A 17868-nucleotide genomic window follows, 5' to 3' on the forward strand; every position below is an offset into this window, starting at 1 on the left:
TCTACTAATATCTTGTCCTTTTTCTACAGACCTTTGGGCTTGGCTACTATCGTTGTTTGGGAGTAGTTAGAGCCTACTAGCAGAAATTTGCATGATTTTTAACCATTCTACTTTCTCTTGGCCTACAAAAAGAGGGAGTCTTATGTGGAGATGTGGTCGTGCTGCCCTGATTTGGACTCTTTGGGAAGAAAGGAATGCTAGAATTTTTCAAGAAAGGAAAGGAGCAGTCGAGAATTGAAAGATTGTGTGTTGCATAGGGCAATACTTTGGATGAAGACTTTGGAAATCTTTCACCAATTCTCTTTTAATGACCTTTGGAGAAATTGGTTAGTAGTAGCGAGGTGTTCACCCTTAAAGGACAAGTTAATTACAAGTTGGTCTCCTCCATTTGAAGGTTCATTGAAGTTGAACTTTGATGGAAGTAGCATGGGTAATCCAAGATTATCTGGAAAAGGGGGTGTTTTGAGAAATGAGGATGGAGAGATTGTATTGCTCTACTTGGGTCCTTTAGGAGTTGGAGACTCTATTAGGGCAGAGCTATTAGCTACTGTACAAGGGGTGCAGTTTGCAAATCAGCTGGGGGTACAACGTCAAATAATTGAAGGGGATTCCAAGGTAGTGGTGGGTTGGTTGAAAAATCTTGAAGATGCTATATGGTGCTACAAGAACAAAATGAAGAAATTCAGTTGGTTGACAAGGAATATGTTGGTCCCTTTACAGTGAGTGGGGAGATTAGCAAATACTTTGTCCAATGTGTTAGCCAAGCAAGGGGTAAATAGGGAGGAATTGTTTTGGGCTCAGTTGTGATTCCTGTATTTTTTTCCTAGTTTACTTGTAAGATTCAAGGAGGGGCTGCAGCTCACGCCTCTCCCCGGGATGTTGTATGAATTCACAACTCTAAATCAGTTTTTGAATTAATAAAATTTACTATTACTCATCAAAAAAGGCGGTGCAGCCACACAAAGTCTTTTTCATAGTCAAGGTGAAGACAAATACAATATGCTTCCAAGGTACAAATCATGATGAAAGGAATGTTCTTGTTGGGAAAAATGAAGGATCGAGGTCTCTCTTTGGTGTTAACTAGGATTGTTAACTTGAGTGCAAGTAAACAGATTGGTTGCTTTCTTTGAATCAAGTAGAGTTAGGATGAAGTGATTTAAGTTATGTGAAGCTAGTAGTGTTTTTCAAGGCCAATGAATGTTTGCTGTATTTGCGAATATGTTGAGGCACAAATGGAACATCTCCAAGGTAGTTGAAAAATAAGCTAAAGTGGAGATTAGTGGGGTTGTTTACATATAAAACGATTCTTTTGTATGTAGGATTTGGGGGAAGTTTGCTTTTTTCCTTGTTGAAAAGTAAAAAAAAAAAGAGGGATTGGGAAGAGTGCTCTTGGTGTAAGAATGTGTGTTTTTTTTTTTTTTCCCTTTTGTTTTGTTCTTTGAGTTGATAGAGGAAAGGGAGAACATGTGTACAAGGGTTAAGGGTTGTAAGCGACAAGGTATCATGTACTTTTTCTCATTTTCTTTCATAGTAAAGAACAAATTTCGTCTCTCCTATGAAAATAGGCGGTAAGGCTGATCCATGTAAATCTTTTGTATTCTTGGTGGTACTTGTTTTCTTTTGTCGTTGCTTGGATTTCTTTACTTTTGTTGCTATTAGATTCTTTTGGTTGTTATTTTGTTGAAGTACTTTGTGGCTTTATCTTGTGGGTGGCCATTGTAGCCTAACAAGCATGACCTCTACGAAATCTTCATAATAATGAATTGTTAAAATGTTTCATTTTACAATTTTATTTTATATATTTTAGAAGTCTTTATGTAGCATCCAATGTTATATCGGGTATGTATTGTTCTTGACATCGGTATGCTAGGTGTGTGTAGGTGTTCGAGTACCATAGCCAAACCATAGGTTTACTCAAAGCGAATTAGGTTTTATTATTATCACATAAAAGTTAGTAATAGATAGCAAAACTTACTTGATGCTTGTTATGTCTTTCAACATAGAAGACTTAGTTGGTGAATCTCATACCATTTTTCTTTCTTTTTTCTTTTTTTTTTTTTTTTATGTGGGGCAAGTTGTGAATCCATGTACCACTTAGTAATCTCTTGTTTTTTTTTTTCTTGTTGGTATCTAAGAGCATTTCTTTCTAAGTGAGATTGATAGCTTATATCAACATTCCTTCTTTTTGAGATGCATGAACAACTATTCTCAATGATTTAAAAGATGCGCATATGTGCCTAGGCACACAGGTGAGGTGCATGTTAAGGTTTGCACCTTGCCTAGCCCCTAGGCACATCACTTTCAAAAGCTTACGCTTGGTGCACCTTGTGCTTCAGTTCAGGCATGTACCTTTTGAAAATTGGTGCCTTATTTTATTTTATTTTTTGTTTTTTATGTTTAGCGGCTGGGCTAACCCCATATTTGCTAATGTTATTCATTCATTCATCTTAATAAAAGATATTTTTAGAAAACAATTAAAATTATAAAATCTTTTTTTATACAGATTAAGAATTTAAGACCTTGATATGGACTTGTTTGGGCTTGTACAAAGGTGGTTCATAGAATTAGGAATGCAGTGTGTTTAACATCACATTAGCTATTTGAAGCAATGCAATTGGTTCATAGAATTATGCTTGATTTTATTTTTAAATTTTCATTTTAAATATGTTTTACGTGTTATTTTATGTATCTTAATTTGAGTTAATAGGTTTTTTAAAATATTTATTTTAAAAATTAAGTTTATATTTTTAATTAATGGTATGTTTAATAAATATATATATATATATATATATTTTTATTTTTTGGCTTTTTCTTGAAGTTTTTGGCATTTGTTGAAAATTTTAGCATTTATTTTTTGCATTTTTGTGCCTTGCATAAAAAAGGCATGTGCCTTGCCTTGCGCCTCGCGCCTCGAGTGCAAAATGCCCCTTGCAATTTTAAAACACTGGTTATTCTAGGGATGAGAAGGGAGGAACATAAGCATCCTTTTCAACAGAAGTTGTGGTCAAGTGGTCTTAGTTAAGTTTATATCCATCAGGGTGGGGTATAAGGGAGAGAGGTGGACTCTTAGGAATTAGGACTAAGTATTGGAAATGCTTGGGAATTGTCCCGAGGGATGACTTAGGGCTTATTTTAGTCATCCTAGCTAATATAAAACTCGAGTATCAACCACAGGTTATCTGTCACATAAGTCCGGGCTAGTGTTAGCCATAGTTTTGAAGGTGCCAAGGTGAGACTAGGTAGTGTAGGATAGGTTTGCTTGTTGCCTAGTTGACTAGGTGGGTCCCTAGGCATTGCCTAGGTGTTATTTATTTATTTTTCAAATAAAAACATTAAATCCTAGGTAAGTCTCTAGGATCCATGGCAACCAGCCACCATCATCCAATAACAAAAAGAACAAAATAAAAAAATAACCCAAAACGCAACCATCTTTCTCTAATAATTATCAATGTTTGTTTTTTTTTTAGATAAAAGTAATTTTATTAATTAGAATAAAAGAGAACAGTATACATCATACAACTCTCCACAAATAGGTGCGAGGTGCAGCCTCTAAACTACATCATAAAGCTTACATGTGAGCCCAAAATAGTTGATTTCTATGTACTCCTTGTTTGGCTAGAAAATCTGCCAGCCCATTTTCTGATCTTCTTTCGCATTGAACTATAACTGAGATATTTGATATTAGCCATTTAAATCTTCTCAAGTTGCCCTTGTAGGGCCAAGCCGCCATCTCTGGCTCTTTTAGCCATCCTATATTTGGAGTCACCTTCAATCAATAAATTCTCCATTGCCATCTCTTTTGCAATTTCTGCTCCTTGTAGTATAGCTTGGACTTCTGCATTAACTGAATCTCCTATCCCGATAGGACCAGAAAATAGAGCTACAATCTGTCTCTAAGCATTTCTGAAGACTCCCTCAATTCCAGATGGCCCTGGTTACCCAAGTTGCTGCCATCAAAATTTAATTTAATAACACCTACATCAGGAGGCTTCCGTTCCACCAAAGGCTTATTCTTGACTTAAGAACATTTGGCTACTTGCTCCCAATTCCTCCTTATATCATCGAATGAGTAGGGAGTGAGCAGGTCCAAGGATTGTACCCAACTTATGGCTCTACTTAAAATACTTCCAGCACACAAGTCTGATCCCTCTCCTTATCATTAAAGATTCTGGCATGTTGTTCCTCTCAAACTGTCCACACCAAAGCAGCTCTAACACACCTTCACAAGACTCTTCCTCTTCTCTTTGGCCACCTGAAAGTTGTAGGGTAAAAAAGACTACAAATCTGCTCTGGTTCTGTCCACCTACACCCAAAAAGATCAAAAAGCTTTTCCCAAAGGCTTACAACAAAAGGGCAAGAGATTAGTAGATGGTAACAACTTTCTTCATTTGCTTTGCAGAGGGTACACCAGTTAGGGAGATACAAAGACCAAGAGAGACTTCCTAAGTCCCAACAGAGGGCTCCCACTTTTGGAGGGACAGGTTTGGACCAAACGTCCTTGTTATGAAAAGGCCGAGGCATAGAAAAGGAACACAAGGAGGCGAAGAAGGAAGAACAAGAAAAGGAGCCCAGGGATAGAGGCTTCCAAATGCGAGTATCTGGGGAGGAAAAGTCCAAGCAAATAGGATCAAGAGTTTTAAGGAGCAAAGCAACCTGGTCAAGCTTAGAACCTCTTAAATTTCTTCTAAAACCCAAATTCCAGTTGAGGACAAGGAAATTGGATAAGGACAAAAACCTTTGAATTGGCTCATTTTTAAAACACGAAAGGGAATACAAGGAGGGAAAAAGGTCTTAAGGTAAAGTCAACAATCCTAACATCCTCCCAGAACAAACCCTATCTAGTACAAGTATCATACTTGATCAAGTTCAAGAAAACATAAAGCATACTATGAATAGCCTTCCATGGAGAATTTAGCATAACTTGCTGAGGTACACCAGCATCCCAACCATTGCTTGCAACACAATGCACACTTCTTACAACTTTGTGCCAAAGTCTTTCCCTTTCTAGAGGCAACCTCCACAACCATTTGCCTTGCAAAGCTATATTCTTCTTCCTTAGATTGCCTAAGCCCAAGCCCCCTGCTCCTCCTTCCTACACACTATTTCCCACCTAACCACATGATCCTTCCTCCCTTCCCTAGTCTCCCACAAGAAATCCCTCATAAATTTCTCTATCTTCAATATCACCCTTTGTCTCATTCTAAAGACTGAGAGAAAGTAAGTTGGCAGGTTTGTTAGAGTAGCTTTTATTAAGGTGATGCGATCCCTGAGGGTGATATATTTTACCTTCCAAACTGCCAACTTCTTTGTGCATTTTTCCACAATCAAATTTCAATATCTTCCTGCTCTTGGACTATCTCCTAAAGGCAACCCAAGTACTTCAAAGGCCAACTAGATGTAGGGCAACCTAAGGACTTTGCTATCTCACTCATCTCCTCGACTCTAAATTTACCCCCACTACACAACTCTTTATGAAATTAATCTTAAACTTGGACACATTCAAACAACTTTTACTCGCTTCAACTTCCTAGCCTTTAGTGGGTCTCTAGTATCACAAAAAATGATTGTATCATCCACAAATTGCAAATGTGTTACTACAATACCCTCTCTACCTATCCTCTAGCCTCTAAAAATATCCAAACCATCAACTCTTGAGATGAGTCTACTAAACACTTTAGCTATTAGAGTGAAAAGGAAGGGAGAAAGGGGTCCCCTTGTCTCAAACCTCTAGAAGCTGGAAATGAGTCCCTAACCACTCCATTAACTATAATCGAATAATGGCAAGTTTTTAAACAAGAAGGCCCCTTGACATACGCTTTCTCTCCAAAACCATAGTTTCTCAAGGACTCCAACAAAAAAGACCAATCAGCCATATCATACGCTTTCTCCAAATCTTGTTTAGACACAAAACCTTTCTGTCCCCTTCTCTTGAAGTCCTCCACACATTCATTTGCTATCAAATTTTGGCTTATTAAACTGGGTAGGGCTAGTTTTAATCTTTAGGACAACACTTTGGTCATAATCTTATAAATGTTAGTCACTAGGCTGATGGGTCTAAAGTCTTTCAATTGGAATGCAACTCCCTTTTTAGGTATCAAGGCCAGGAAAGTGGAGTTGATCCCTGGACTGATAAAATGATCATCTGCAAACTCCACAAAGACTACCCACAAATCTAACTTGACAAATAATTATCATAAAAGTGTATATACTTCGTATTAAAACATAAAAAATCAACATTTTTATTGGTAACATGCAACTTTATTGATTTTAAAAAATAATTAGATATGTTTACGAGAATGATAAGTGCCAATCACCCCAAAGTGGCGACCTTTCCCCCCTTTCTCTATCCCTAAAGTGTTTGAAATCATGTTACAAACTTGTAACTAAGACCCATCATAAAGAAATCAAAGTTCATAAAAGATAAAGATAGAAGTAGGAGGAGGAATTGGACAAAATGTTATGTTCTTCATTGCTTGTCAGTTCTGGTTTTGAAGTGTTCAAGGGTTCTAGATAGCATATACTGATTATTGACATGCTTGTTGATTGAACCTTAACAAATAAAGAATAATAAAAAGAAAGCTAAATGGCTGAAACCTCCTCTGAAGTTTGGTAATTGCAATAACTTTCCCTGAGCTTTTTGACACAGTTGCAAGTAGACCCCCTATGTAGGAATCCTCTAACAAGATGCACGAAAATGTCTAAAAAACCCATGCAGTTACTTTTGACCAAAATGTTTATTTTCCAAAATTTTCTGTATATGAATCACTACCCCAAGCTTCTCCAATCTCTTTTCCAAAATTGATTTATTTGTCAAATTTGCCCTTCATTTCACTCCCTCAAAGGTAAAGCTACAACTTCAAGCTCTATTTTTTCTTGTTGTTTGTAAACTTTGTATTGTTTTTTATGTAGAAATCAGCATTAGTGCTAATTGCTTGGTTATTTTGGACATTTTTGTACCTATTATTAGAGGATTTTAACATAGGGGGTCTACTTGCAACTATGTCAGAAAGTTCAGGGGAGGTGATTACAATTACCAAACTTTAGGGGAGGTTTCAGCAACAGTCAGAAACTTCAGGGGAGGTTTCAGCAATTTACCCTAAAAAGAAACTAGTATATAAACCCATGAAATGAACAATTTAGTATGATAATGACTAGTTTATTGTTATAATCTCAAAAATAAAAATATAAAGATGTTTTATAGCTTCATATGGAAAATAGCTAGGCACTTGGAAAAAAAGATCATTTGATTAAATGGGATATGGTCTACAAAAGCAAAATACAGGGTGGTTTGGGTGTTGGAAATAAAGAAATGAGAAACTTAGCACTTTTGGGAAAGTGGTTGTGGAGACTGCTATTGGATAAAGTTAAACTTTGGCATAAGGTGTTACTTAGTATATATGGTTAATTGGACGACGGTTGGGATGCTAGAGCTGTTGCTAGAACTACAAAGAGATCCCCTTGAAAGGCTATCAATGCAATTCTCCCATAGTTTCTTCCATTTGTCAGGTATAATGTTTGCATGAGTAACTTAATTAAATTTTGGGGACCTACTTGGGTGGGTCTAACCCCTATATTGATTTCCTTCTCTTTTGCCCTATCTTCCTTTAAGGGGGGCCCATTACAAAATTTGTGGTCCTTTCAAATTCAAACAATAGCTATGATTTGGGTTTCAAAAGGGGGCTAAGGGAGTTTTAGGTTCCAATTTCCATTGGTGCTTGACTTGTAAAACTCCTTGGTGGTGTGTTCTTGGATTCTCTTAAATCTAATGGCTGATTATGAACCCTTTCCCCCTTTGGATCCTTTTAACATGCTTATTTTTTTAAGACATTAGTTTATCCTTTGCCTTCATTGCAGTCATGGGGGGTTTACCATGAGAAAATTAACACTTGTGACTTTTTACAGAGAAGGAGAGTAGGAGACATCACTCCTGCTTATCTCCTTATCGGTGTGTTCTTTGCAAGGCAAATGATGAATCCTATTTTCACTTACTAATCTCCTGTCCATTTTCTATTGGCATTTGGGATTGGGATTGGTTTCTTCCTAATTAAGGATATGTGTTAGGGTGTAATAACCGATGTTACAAAGCCTGTAGGAGAGACATCAGATTTTGCAGTTACAATGGGTCTTCACCAAGGTTCATCACTTAGCCCTTATTTATTTGCATTAATCATAGATGAATTGAGTAGACATATTTAGGAGGAGGTCCCATGGTGTGTATGTTGTTTGCTGCTAACATTGTCTTAATTGATAAAACTAAAAAAGGTTTAAATGCAAAATTATGTTTATGGACAATGCAATATGACCTTTATTAGGGGGAGGTCCCATGGTGTATGTTGTTTGCCGATACTTTTTTTTGGTATCAAGGGACTTTGCTGATAACATTGTCTTAATTAATAATGTGCAATTTAATAATAATAAAGGATTAAGAGCTTTTAAAATAAGTAGGAAAAACGTAATATATGATATGTAAATGTAATAATAATAATAGTAGGAGTGCAAAGGAGGATACACTTAAGATTGTAGATCAAGGGATAATGCAATTTGACCTTTTTTGGTACCTTAGTTTGATAATTGATAACAAGGCAGAGGTTGGGGAGGATGTCACTCATAGAATTAGAGCAGTATGGACAAAATGGTGGGTGCATCTAGAGTCTTGTGTGATAGATGAATGCCACTTAGATTGAAGGGAAAATTTCATATAATAGTTGTAAGGCCAGCTATGTTGTATGGAGCAGAATGTTGGGCAATCAAGAAACTACATGTCCAAAAAATGAGTGTTGCAGAAATGTGCATGCTAAAATGGATGAATGGAAAAACTAGAAAAGATAGGGTCAGAAATAGTTATTTGAAAGAAACCTAGGAGTAGCTCCAATAAGCAACAAAATGAGAGAAAGTAGACTAAGATGGTTGGTTCATGTGCATAGAAGACTACCAACAAAACCTGTAAGAAGAAGCTATATGTTGCAAGTTGAAGGGGTTAGAAGGGCTAGGGGTAGACTAAAAAGAAATTGGGTTAAAGTAGTTAGAAATGACTTAAGTGTCCATAATTTAATAGTGGATATGTCATTAAATAGAATGGAATGGCAAAACTGGATTCATGTGGCCAACCCCATGTAGCCGGGATAAGGCTTGGATGTCGATGATGATTTAGGATTGGTTTCTTGATTTGTTTGGTTAAAGGTGGAATCCTCCATCTAACATGTCAAGCTTCTTTGCTCTCACCTTGTTTTTTTGACCAAAGAAGAGAGGTAGAACATATGGGGAAGTCTAAGAGCTGCAGTAACATGGACTGTCTGGGAGGAGAGGAAGACAAGAATTTTCAAAGAAAAAGAAAGGAGTAAGGAGACACTGATTGAAGATATCATCATCAGAGCGGTTCACTGGCTACAATCCCTAAGGGTTGTTCTTGGACTTCTCAGTGGATGATATCATGAGGAAGTGGCTAATACATCAACAATGAAAGTTACGATTAGTAGGTCTTGGACACCACAGACTGATGGGTACATAAATTTAAACTTTGATGGAAGTAGTAAAGCAAACCTAGGCCCTTCAGGTCTAGGAGGCATATTAATGAGTAAGGGCATGCGGTGGCACTTTTCTCAGATCCGATTGGCATTGGTGATTCTTTGAAGGCTAAAGTGATGGCAGTTATGGAAGGGGAAAATAGAGCAAAGGAGCTGAATGTACAAAACTGATTGTTGAAGGGAACTTGCAATTGGTGATTAAGTGGCTACTAAACAAGGGAAACAATTTGTGGATGTACAAAAATGAGTCAAAAAAGTTTAAATGTATAATCAGTGGTATAAATATTAGAATTCAATAGGTGCGAAGGACGGCTAACAGCATGGATGACTCTTTGGCAAATCAAGGGGTTGGGATGGATCAGATTTTTTGGTTTTAGTTGTAAAGATTTTTGATATTGATCATAAGCTCTTTTATCTCCAATTTGTACACTTTGTAATTCACCATTATTCCTTTCAATGAAAGTTAATGTTATTGATAAGAAAAGCTAGGCACTTGAGTGAGGTGACCCTCCATGGGTGCCTTGTAGCTTAGGCACCACCCTGATACAATGGTATTAGGGTTGTGAAATGACCCTAAATTAGGATAAATAGATATTTAGGCGTGTTAAATGAAAAGTTTTTTTTTTTTTTTTTAATCAATGGTTTCAAAATGATAGTTATGAAACCTATAGGGTAGGGTGATTTATCATAGGGATATAACAATATTTTCTTTTCCCTTGAGGACAAATCTTGGGAGTCAAATAGAAGCAAGAATCAAAGGATAAGGTAGTAAAATATGTTTTAGCAAGCAATAACTTCAAAAAAGAATAATTTGCTATCAAGAGTTTATAAGAAATAAAAAATGATTCAAAAAGGCAAATGGCAACAAAGCAAGGAATCAAGGAAGGAACCAAGATCTAATCAAGGTCAAACAAAAAGAGTCTTAAGGTTCAAGAAAGGATGCAAAGAAATTAGATTTGAATGCAAGAGGTGCAAGAAAGTTTAGATCTTACCCAAGAAAAAGAGCAGAGAAGAAGATGAAAACCCAATATTTATTGCATAAACCATTCACTCACTCTATATCTGGATGGCCTTACAAAATCTTATTTAAGGAAGAGAGGATTGGCTATATCTTAGAGTCACTTTCGTACTATTTTTTTATCAGCAAAGAGATACTTTCCTACTATTACCCATCTAATGGCGTTGAAACTACTGAAGATGGACAAGTTTTGGTACTGTAACATAGGTGACAGCAAAATGATGAACCTACAACTTTAACAGAAGAACTTCATCATAAGCAGATCCCATGTGCTAAGACAACTTGAAGAAAATCTTTTATAACACTAACTCAGTAACACTCTAAAAAGCTGAAACAAATATCTACATCTAGAGAACTCAATTAATAAAACAGCCAGAAACAAACATCATATAGAAATTTTTTTCATTACACTACTCTAACTTGGCACTTAAAAAGTTGAAACAAATACCTACATCTTGAGAACCCAATTATGAAACTGCCACTGGAACCCAAAGAAAGGAGATTCCAAGCATCTCTCATATGAGTGAGAGTTTTTATCTACTGATTTCATTGCCTAACATGTGTAGGCATGGCATGCCCTTGGTGGAATGCCTTGCCTGGATGCCATGGCTTATATTAAAAAGGCACCTGGCTAGGCTACAAAAGTCACAAAGTTGGCACCTTGTCAAAACATTATCACTGTTGCTACATCTTATTACTATGTGTTTTAGTACATCTTTTCATATATTATGCATATTATTTATGCTTTGTTTAGGGTTTTATTATTGATTCATAAAAGATCCAAGGGTTTTAAGAAGAGAAAAAAGAAAGAAGGATAAAGAGTTCTTTTCATTTTTCAGTCGTTACTCTCTCGTTAACTAGAAAAGGGGCGCTGATCCTTCTTCTACCATTTTTGATACTCTGTATCTCTCTCATTATTATTTTATTGTATAAACTTATAGTCTTCTTTTGTTGCTAATAATTTTTGGCATGAAATTTTCTATTAAATATTTATTTTCTTGATGAGTAATTTTGCACCTTTATTGATTACATAAAAGAATAATATATGTAGAAGTGGGTTCAAGTATTTGAATATTAATTTTGTTATAATGCTGTTTGAATATAATTGATTTAAAATGCCATGATCTCTTAAATACAATGGTTTATTATGTTTTGGGAGGAAAATTAATGTTGTTAGTAAAGAGTATTGTTATTTTTCAATTTATGTGCATGTTGTTTGGTATTTAAAATTAAAGAATTAGTTTAAAACCTTGATTTTTTTTTTTAAATAAAAAGGTGTTTCCTAAGCGACTAGACAATCCACTATCCCTTAGAATCACCTAGTTGCCTTGACGACTATGCTAGAGACTGCGAGCCCCACTTTCCTAGGTTTCTCTTCATTCTCTCTCTTCTCTTGTCTTCTCTTTCAACTTTTTTGAGCTCAACTATCAAAGACTAGGGAAAAAGCAATGAAAAGCCATCATTCATCATCAAATAAAGGATTGAATTGATCCTAGGTAAGTCTCCTATCAATTCCCTTCAATTCTTAACGTCCACATACCTTTTCTAGAGATAAACTCTCTCTCTAAATCATCCTTATCAAACCTTAGTGAAAGCTAGGCTAAATTACTGATAAAAAACAGGTTTGGTTCAGTCATCCCCATACCTAAAGATCCTTTTCATCCCAGTAAAACAGTTCCAAAAAAAAAATCTCACTAAAATGCCTAGATATTACAAGTTTATAATTTTGAAACCTTCTCAAAACCCCTACAAGTTCAATCCTTTTCTTTAGTTCACCAACCTAAACATTCCTTTAGAACAGTCCGAAGAAATTTCCTTCTAATTTGAAGATATTGTTTTTTTTTTCTCTCTAGTAATTATTTTTGTATATATAATTACTTGCCATTATAGGTGATGGGGTAGTCTGCGGTGTTCTTTGATCTTTTTTTTTGGATTTTAAGACCTCTTTTTAGTTTAATGTACAATTACTGTATAGGTGCCAAGCTTATAGTGCCTATTGAGGGGACTCACCCCTATTTTGAATTGAAATACATATACTGATATACCTAACATTTCTTCAAAAAACAAAAAAAGAAAAGAAAAATTCTTATATTGCAGGAATTTCAGCAGTAAACTAGCTCCCTAATCACTTCAATACTTCATACAGCCATATAACCCTAAACAAACTCTCATCCAGCTTTCCTATATCTGCCTCTGCCCCTAGCCCCTCAAACCCAAACCTTGGGCTTAATCCCATGTAATCATGATTTATTTTTTTAGTTTCTTTCAAGTTTGTTACCAATTGAGTGCTGGAACATAGCAGTCCTACATCAAATTGGTATTAAAGCTATCAATCCTACACAATAGTTTAGGATCAGAGCAGGTAGTCCTATATCATTTGATATCAGATACCAGTCCTACATCAGTGTGGCTTATGCTTTTCATTGACCTCAATGTCCTCTTTTGCTGGAACAATGTCAGCTTGCTTTCTCTTTTGAACTTCACTCATTTCTCCTTATAACTTTTAACCACTGTCACATCAGTCAAGTTTTTCAATTTGATCATGGTAATTGTTGTGTGCAGCTGAGCTATATACTGTTGTGATGTCAGAAACTCTAAAGAATTCAGTGGCTCATGCTGAAGAGAAGGAAGTAGGACCTAATTACTTTGGTTACTATATACGTGAAATACTGGAGCTATCCTCTCAAAAAGAAGATGATCTTTTGCCTCTTTCTTTTGATGCTTCTATGTTAGCTTCAAAGACATGTACAAAGGAGAATGTTGAGGACATAATTGACCCAAATTGTAATGGTAGAGATGCTAACAGCCTTATTGGTTCAAATTCTTTGTTTAGTAATAGCATTGGATATGGGCTTCCAGACATCAAGAGAGAAAGATTGAAAGCATCACTTAAGCAAGCTGTGCTTGCCCTGAGTCAGGAAGTTGATGAGGTATATTTGGATATTTGTTTTTAATGCACAGATATTCATGCAAGAACAGATCAATCATAGGTGTAGATTTGGTGAATTGCTACTATGTGCATGATAAATCATATGAATTCTTTGCTTGTTTTAGAAACAAAGTCATGTCTTTTGATTTTATATGGTTTGGCTGGCCTATCTAAGCATTTCAAAAGTCCAGTTATAGTAAGAGGTCAGTGGGTCATTTATTGGATGAGGATATCTCAGAAGCATTGTCAGTTGGATCTTTAATTATAGTGAACTAAACTTGACTGATAAATTGCAATGGTAATGTTTGATCCATAGTTTTCAAGGCGTCTAGGCGATTCTGGGTGACACTGGGACTGGGGCACCTAGTCGCCTAGGCGATAAAAATTTTTAACATAAAAATCTTACTTTTGGCTAGTTCCCTAGTTTTATATACCATTCAGCATGTACATTAATTGAAAAAATATAATTTCTCTTTATTTAGAACATTAAATTTCCTCTAAAATGTAGCAAATCATCACATCTAAAAGATAAAAATCCTTTTCATATACTAATTTCATTATTTTCAAAAATAATACTGCTATAATAAGGATTTAATAGAGAAATTTCATATCAATTAGCAACTAAAGAAGGCTAGCTTTACATGATAAATATTCAAGATGGAAAGTAAAATAGAAAAACCAAGGACGGAGTTTCTGTTTTATTTAATCGGAGAGAGAGAGAGAGAGAATAGAATAAAAAAACAGAGCCTCTTTATAATTCTTTTCTTTCTTTCTTTCTTTTTCTCACCTCAATACCCTTTGATCTTTTAAATTTCAATAGTAAAACATTAAAACAAAGCATATTTTTTAATTTGATATATAGTGTATAATAAAATGTATTAATACATACATTAAAAAGATACATCATTATAAATGATATTATAAAAGGCGCCCACCTTGTCATTTTTGTCGCCTAGGCGGGGCGCTTAGTCGCTTCGGCAGACGCCTAGTTGCTAAAAGTCAAGGCGTTTGGGCGAGGTGCCCAGCCAAGGGTGCCTCGGCGACGCCTTGATAAATATATGGTATGACCATACATTTGCATGATTTTGACAGCATGACTTTGTCCAAAAGGAGTTCCAGTGATTGAATGTTTTGGTATTTTGGCTGTTTTTCATTTTGGTTGGTTAGGACACGTTTTACATAAATGATTCTATGGTTCTTCAATTCCCCATGCGTCTCAGCTTATGGTGAGTTTTTCAATAATCCTGTAGTTACAATAGTAATGCATAATATACTGTATGCAGATGCTTGGTCCTGTCTTCCGTATGTGCCGGATACAAGCACATCTAAAGGACAAAGAGCACTTACAGAATTGTTCAAGAACATTTGATAGGGATGTGATCCAACCTCCTAGTAAGAAGCAGAAATTATCCTCTACCCCCCATATGAGTGGTATCGTGACATATTGTGGAACTGATGGCTGTGGGTTCTATCGAGAGGTTTGTATATGTCACTGCCCTGTCTCAAAATTTCTTGTATTCTTATTTTTTTTTGATAAGTTAAAAGCTTTATTAATATCAATAAATTTTAAGTATTACAATCATCCCTCGGAGAGGCGTGAGATGCAACCTCTCCCAACAATGTAACATTTAACAACTTATAGCTGGGCCCAATACAATAAGCTCCTGCTCACCCCTTGTTTAGCTAGACAACCAGTCATTGCATTTTCTGACCTCATCCAATGTACCATCACATTCGTGTTCCTCATTAATCATTTGAATTTCTTGATTTCATTTCTGTAGCACCACATCTTCAGCCAGCCACCCCACTACCAACTTAGAATCTCCTTCAATCGACAAATTTTCTAAATTCATCTCCTTTGCAATTTAAACTCCTTGCAGAGCAGAAAACATTTCAGCTCTAACAGAAACCCCTACTCCCACTGGTCCCAAGAATAAAGCAATGACATGTCATATTCTTATTATTTTATACCAACACAAAACTCAATTGTAAAAGAGATACAGGTGCATCTATGCATCTTTCAAAATGGTAGTGGATTCATCTGATGCTAATGGGAGCCTTGGACCAAGAGCCCACAAATCTACACTCATAAACCCATGTAAGGGGCCTGTGAAAAGCACTGGAGGAATTCCTCCAGGTGGGGTCCTAAGGAAACATGTAAAGGTGTATCTCTAGCCTGGAGGTACTTAGAAAGTTATACACATTGTAGTGGAGTCATCTGATGCTAATGGGAGCCTTGGACCGAGGGCCCACAAATCTACACTCATAAGCCCATGTAAGGTGCATGTGAAAAGCACTGGAGGAATTCCTCCAGGTGGGGTGCAAGGAAAAATGTAAAGGCGTACCTCTAGCCCGGAGGTACTTAAAAAGGTATACACGTTGTATGAGACTTGTGTGTCATATGCTCTTACCTTCTAAGCAATTTTTTTACAAGAAAATATCATATAAGTTGGGGCACCATTTTATCATATGCCCCATTACATATTAATATAATACAAAGGAAAACCCTGTGAATTTGTTTCTTTAAATTTTTATTGTAAAAGATTGTAAATAGAAGTGGGGGCACAATTTCTTTGATTGCTTTCAATCTTTTACATTCATTCGAGTATGAGATTACACACTTGTTTATGTTAATGCAATGCAATTTATGTAAAATGTTAATTCTGAAATTCTGGTTTGCCACACCACATGTATTGATGGCTGATGGTACTTGTATAATAATGGATTATGATATTTCATGTGCTGAGACTTCAATTTGTGATGATTTTATTATTTGAAATTGCAAATATGAAAGAGGAGATGGGTTGGTGGGACTATATTAACGAAAAAAAGAAAGTTTAAGTGGCTGATGCAAGGAATGGAAGTTGTTTTGATATGGACAAAAAGAGATGCTAATTGCTTTGCTGATTTGTTGGCTAAACAAGGGGTAGGAAGAAATCATATGTTTTGGGCTGTTTTGTAAGTGTGTATATTTGTTTGGGGAGAGTTAAGAGTGTTTACCTCTCCTCCTCTTCGTACCTTTTTATTTTCCTTTCTTAATGAAATTCAGTTATTGATAAAAAAATGAATTTTTCTGATATTTTACAAAACTTCCTTTTTTGGTTATTTTCTATATTTATTTATCTTTTACTTATTTTCAACTATTTAATAATTTAAAAACCCATGCTTGGGAGGTTCGTGCATCTTGTGTTCTGGTTTATGCTTCATGCCTTAGGATAGTGGAATGATTTGTGTCGTGTCTCTCTGTTTTAAAACATTAATTAAAAGCTCTGCATTTATGAGGTAACCTGTTGCACCTTGAAATATATTTTCAAGAGGTTTTATTTGTAAGGTTATGCAAGGTTCAAAATATCGATACACTATGCAAAGCTGGAAGAGGTGTATTGATACTTTGAACCTTTTGCTTTTTTTTTTTTTAGTTTTTCCCAAAATTTCACTAAGGGGCTATTTTTATATTCTTTAATTATTAAAGAAAGAATTTCTTAAAACTGCATTAGAATAGGCATATTGTTAGTCAAAAGATACAATATAACAAGCCCTGTATTGGGTGTCATATCGAAATTTTGAACATTGGGTAGATGTTGATATTGTCTCTGAGCTACCTTCCAAGTCTCATATTAACTAAGATATGGATCATTAAACCAGTTACCCACATCTCTCTCTCTCTCTCTGACAGTGCATTAGGGTGCCTCTGCACCATTTATGAGGGTGACGTTTGGTAAATGGTACCATGGCTATTTCTACTTGAAACGCTGCTACATCAGCACCACCTAGGGGTTTTGAGTTTAAATGTGAATTTTCTGTTTGGTTGACACTGTAATGCCATTGGTATCAAAATTTTGATTCTTGATGCCGACTGAAGAAGTTTCATGTCAAAATGCCTGTATTTGCATTTTGACATGTAATGCCATTGCCTCTCTAAGCGTTTGTGCCTGAAATGGCAATGGTACCAAACACAACCTAGATCAGGTGTGGCAATTCCTTGTGGACAGTGGTGGCAGTACCTTATGACTGCATGCCCATAAGGTTAGCATTCATGTATCTTCTCAACTTGCTCTATTTGACTGAAAAATTATCACATCTTGGGATTTCTTCTCAGGAAAAAAAACAGGAGGATAAAAGGAATGAGAGAATAGGGGAAAACTTGAATATATAGGTACAGCGCGCACTTTTTAAAATTTAAACACTAGAACCATGTTAATAATAGAAAAAACTAATTAAAATCTAATATTCATTATCTTTTTGTGATTCCTTGAATTTAAGAGAAGCCACAATGATCAAAAATGAAATTATAAAGTAAAGTTTAAATTTAAACAAAAGATTGATTACATTAACCAAAAATTGTTGATGATAGTAACTTTTTTTAAGCAAAGTTGAACCTTTTAGGAAATTTAGGA

The 17868-nt window shown here is 35.7% G+C and overlaps 1 protein-coding gene across 6 annotated transcripts in view; it reads left to right on the plus strand.

Annotated features, from left to right (window-relative positions):
* LOC148853710 (uncharacterized) overlaps positions 1-17868 on the plus strand; it is a 33121-nt gene that overhangs the window by 5664 nt on the left and 9589 nt on the right. For all 6 annotated transcript variants that reach the window (XM_088983764.1, XM_088983768.1, XM_088983766.1 and 3 more), the window contains exons 2-3: positions 13105-13472; positions 14755-14949. In XM_088983764.1, coding sequence (XP_088839890.1) covers positions 13125-13472; positions 14755-14949 — 543 coding nt within the window. In that variant the 5' untranslated portion in view covers positions 13105-13124. The remainder of the gene's footprint in view (positions 1-13104; positions 13473-14754; positions 14950-17868) is intronic.

Source organism: Nelumbo lutea, chromosome 4 (assembly GCF_056320005.1).
Source record: "Nelumbo lutea isolate HS-2025 chromosome 4, American lotus-T2T, whole genome shotgun sequence".
In the NCBI taxonomy this organism is placed as follows: domain Eukaryota; kingdom Viridiplantae; phylum Streptophyta; class Magnoliopsida; order Proteales; family Nelumbonaceae; genus Nelumbo; species Nelumbo lutea.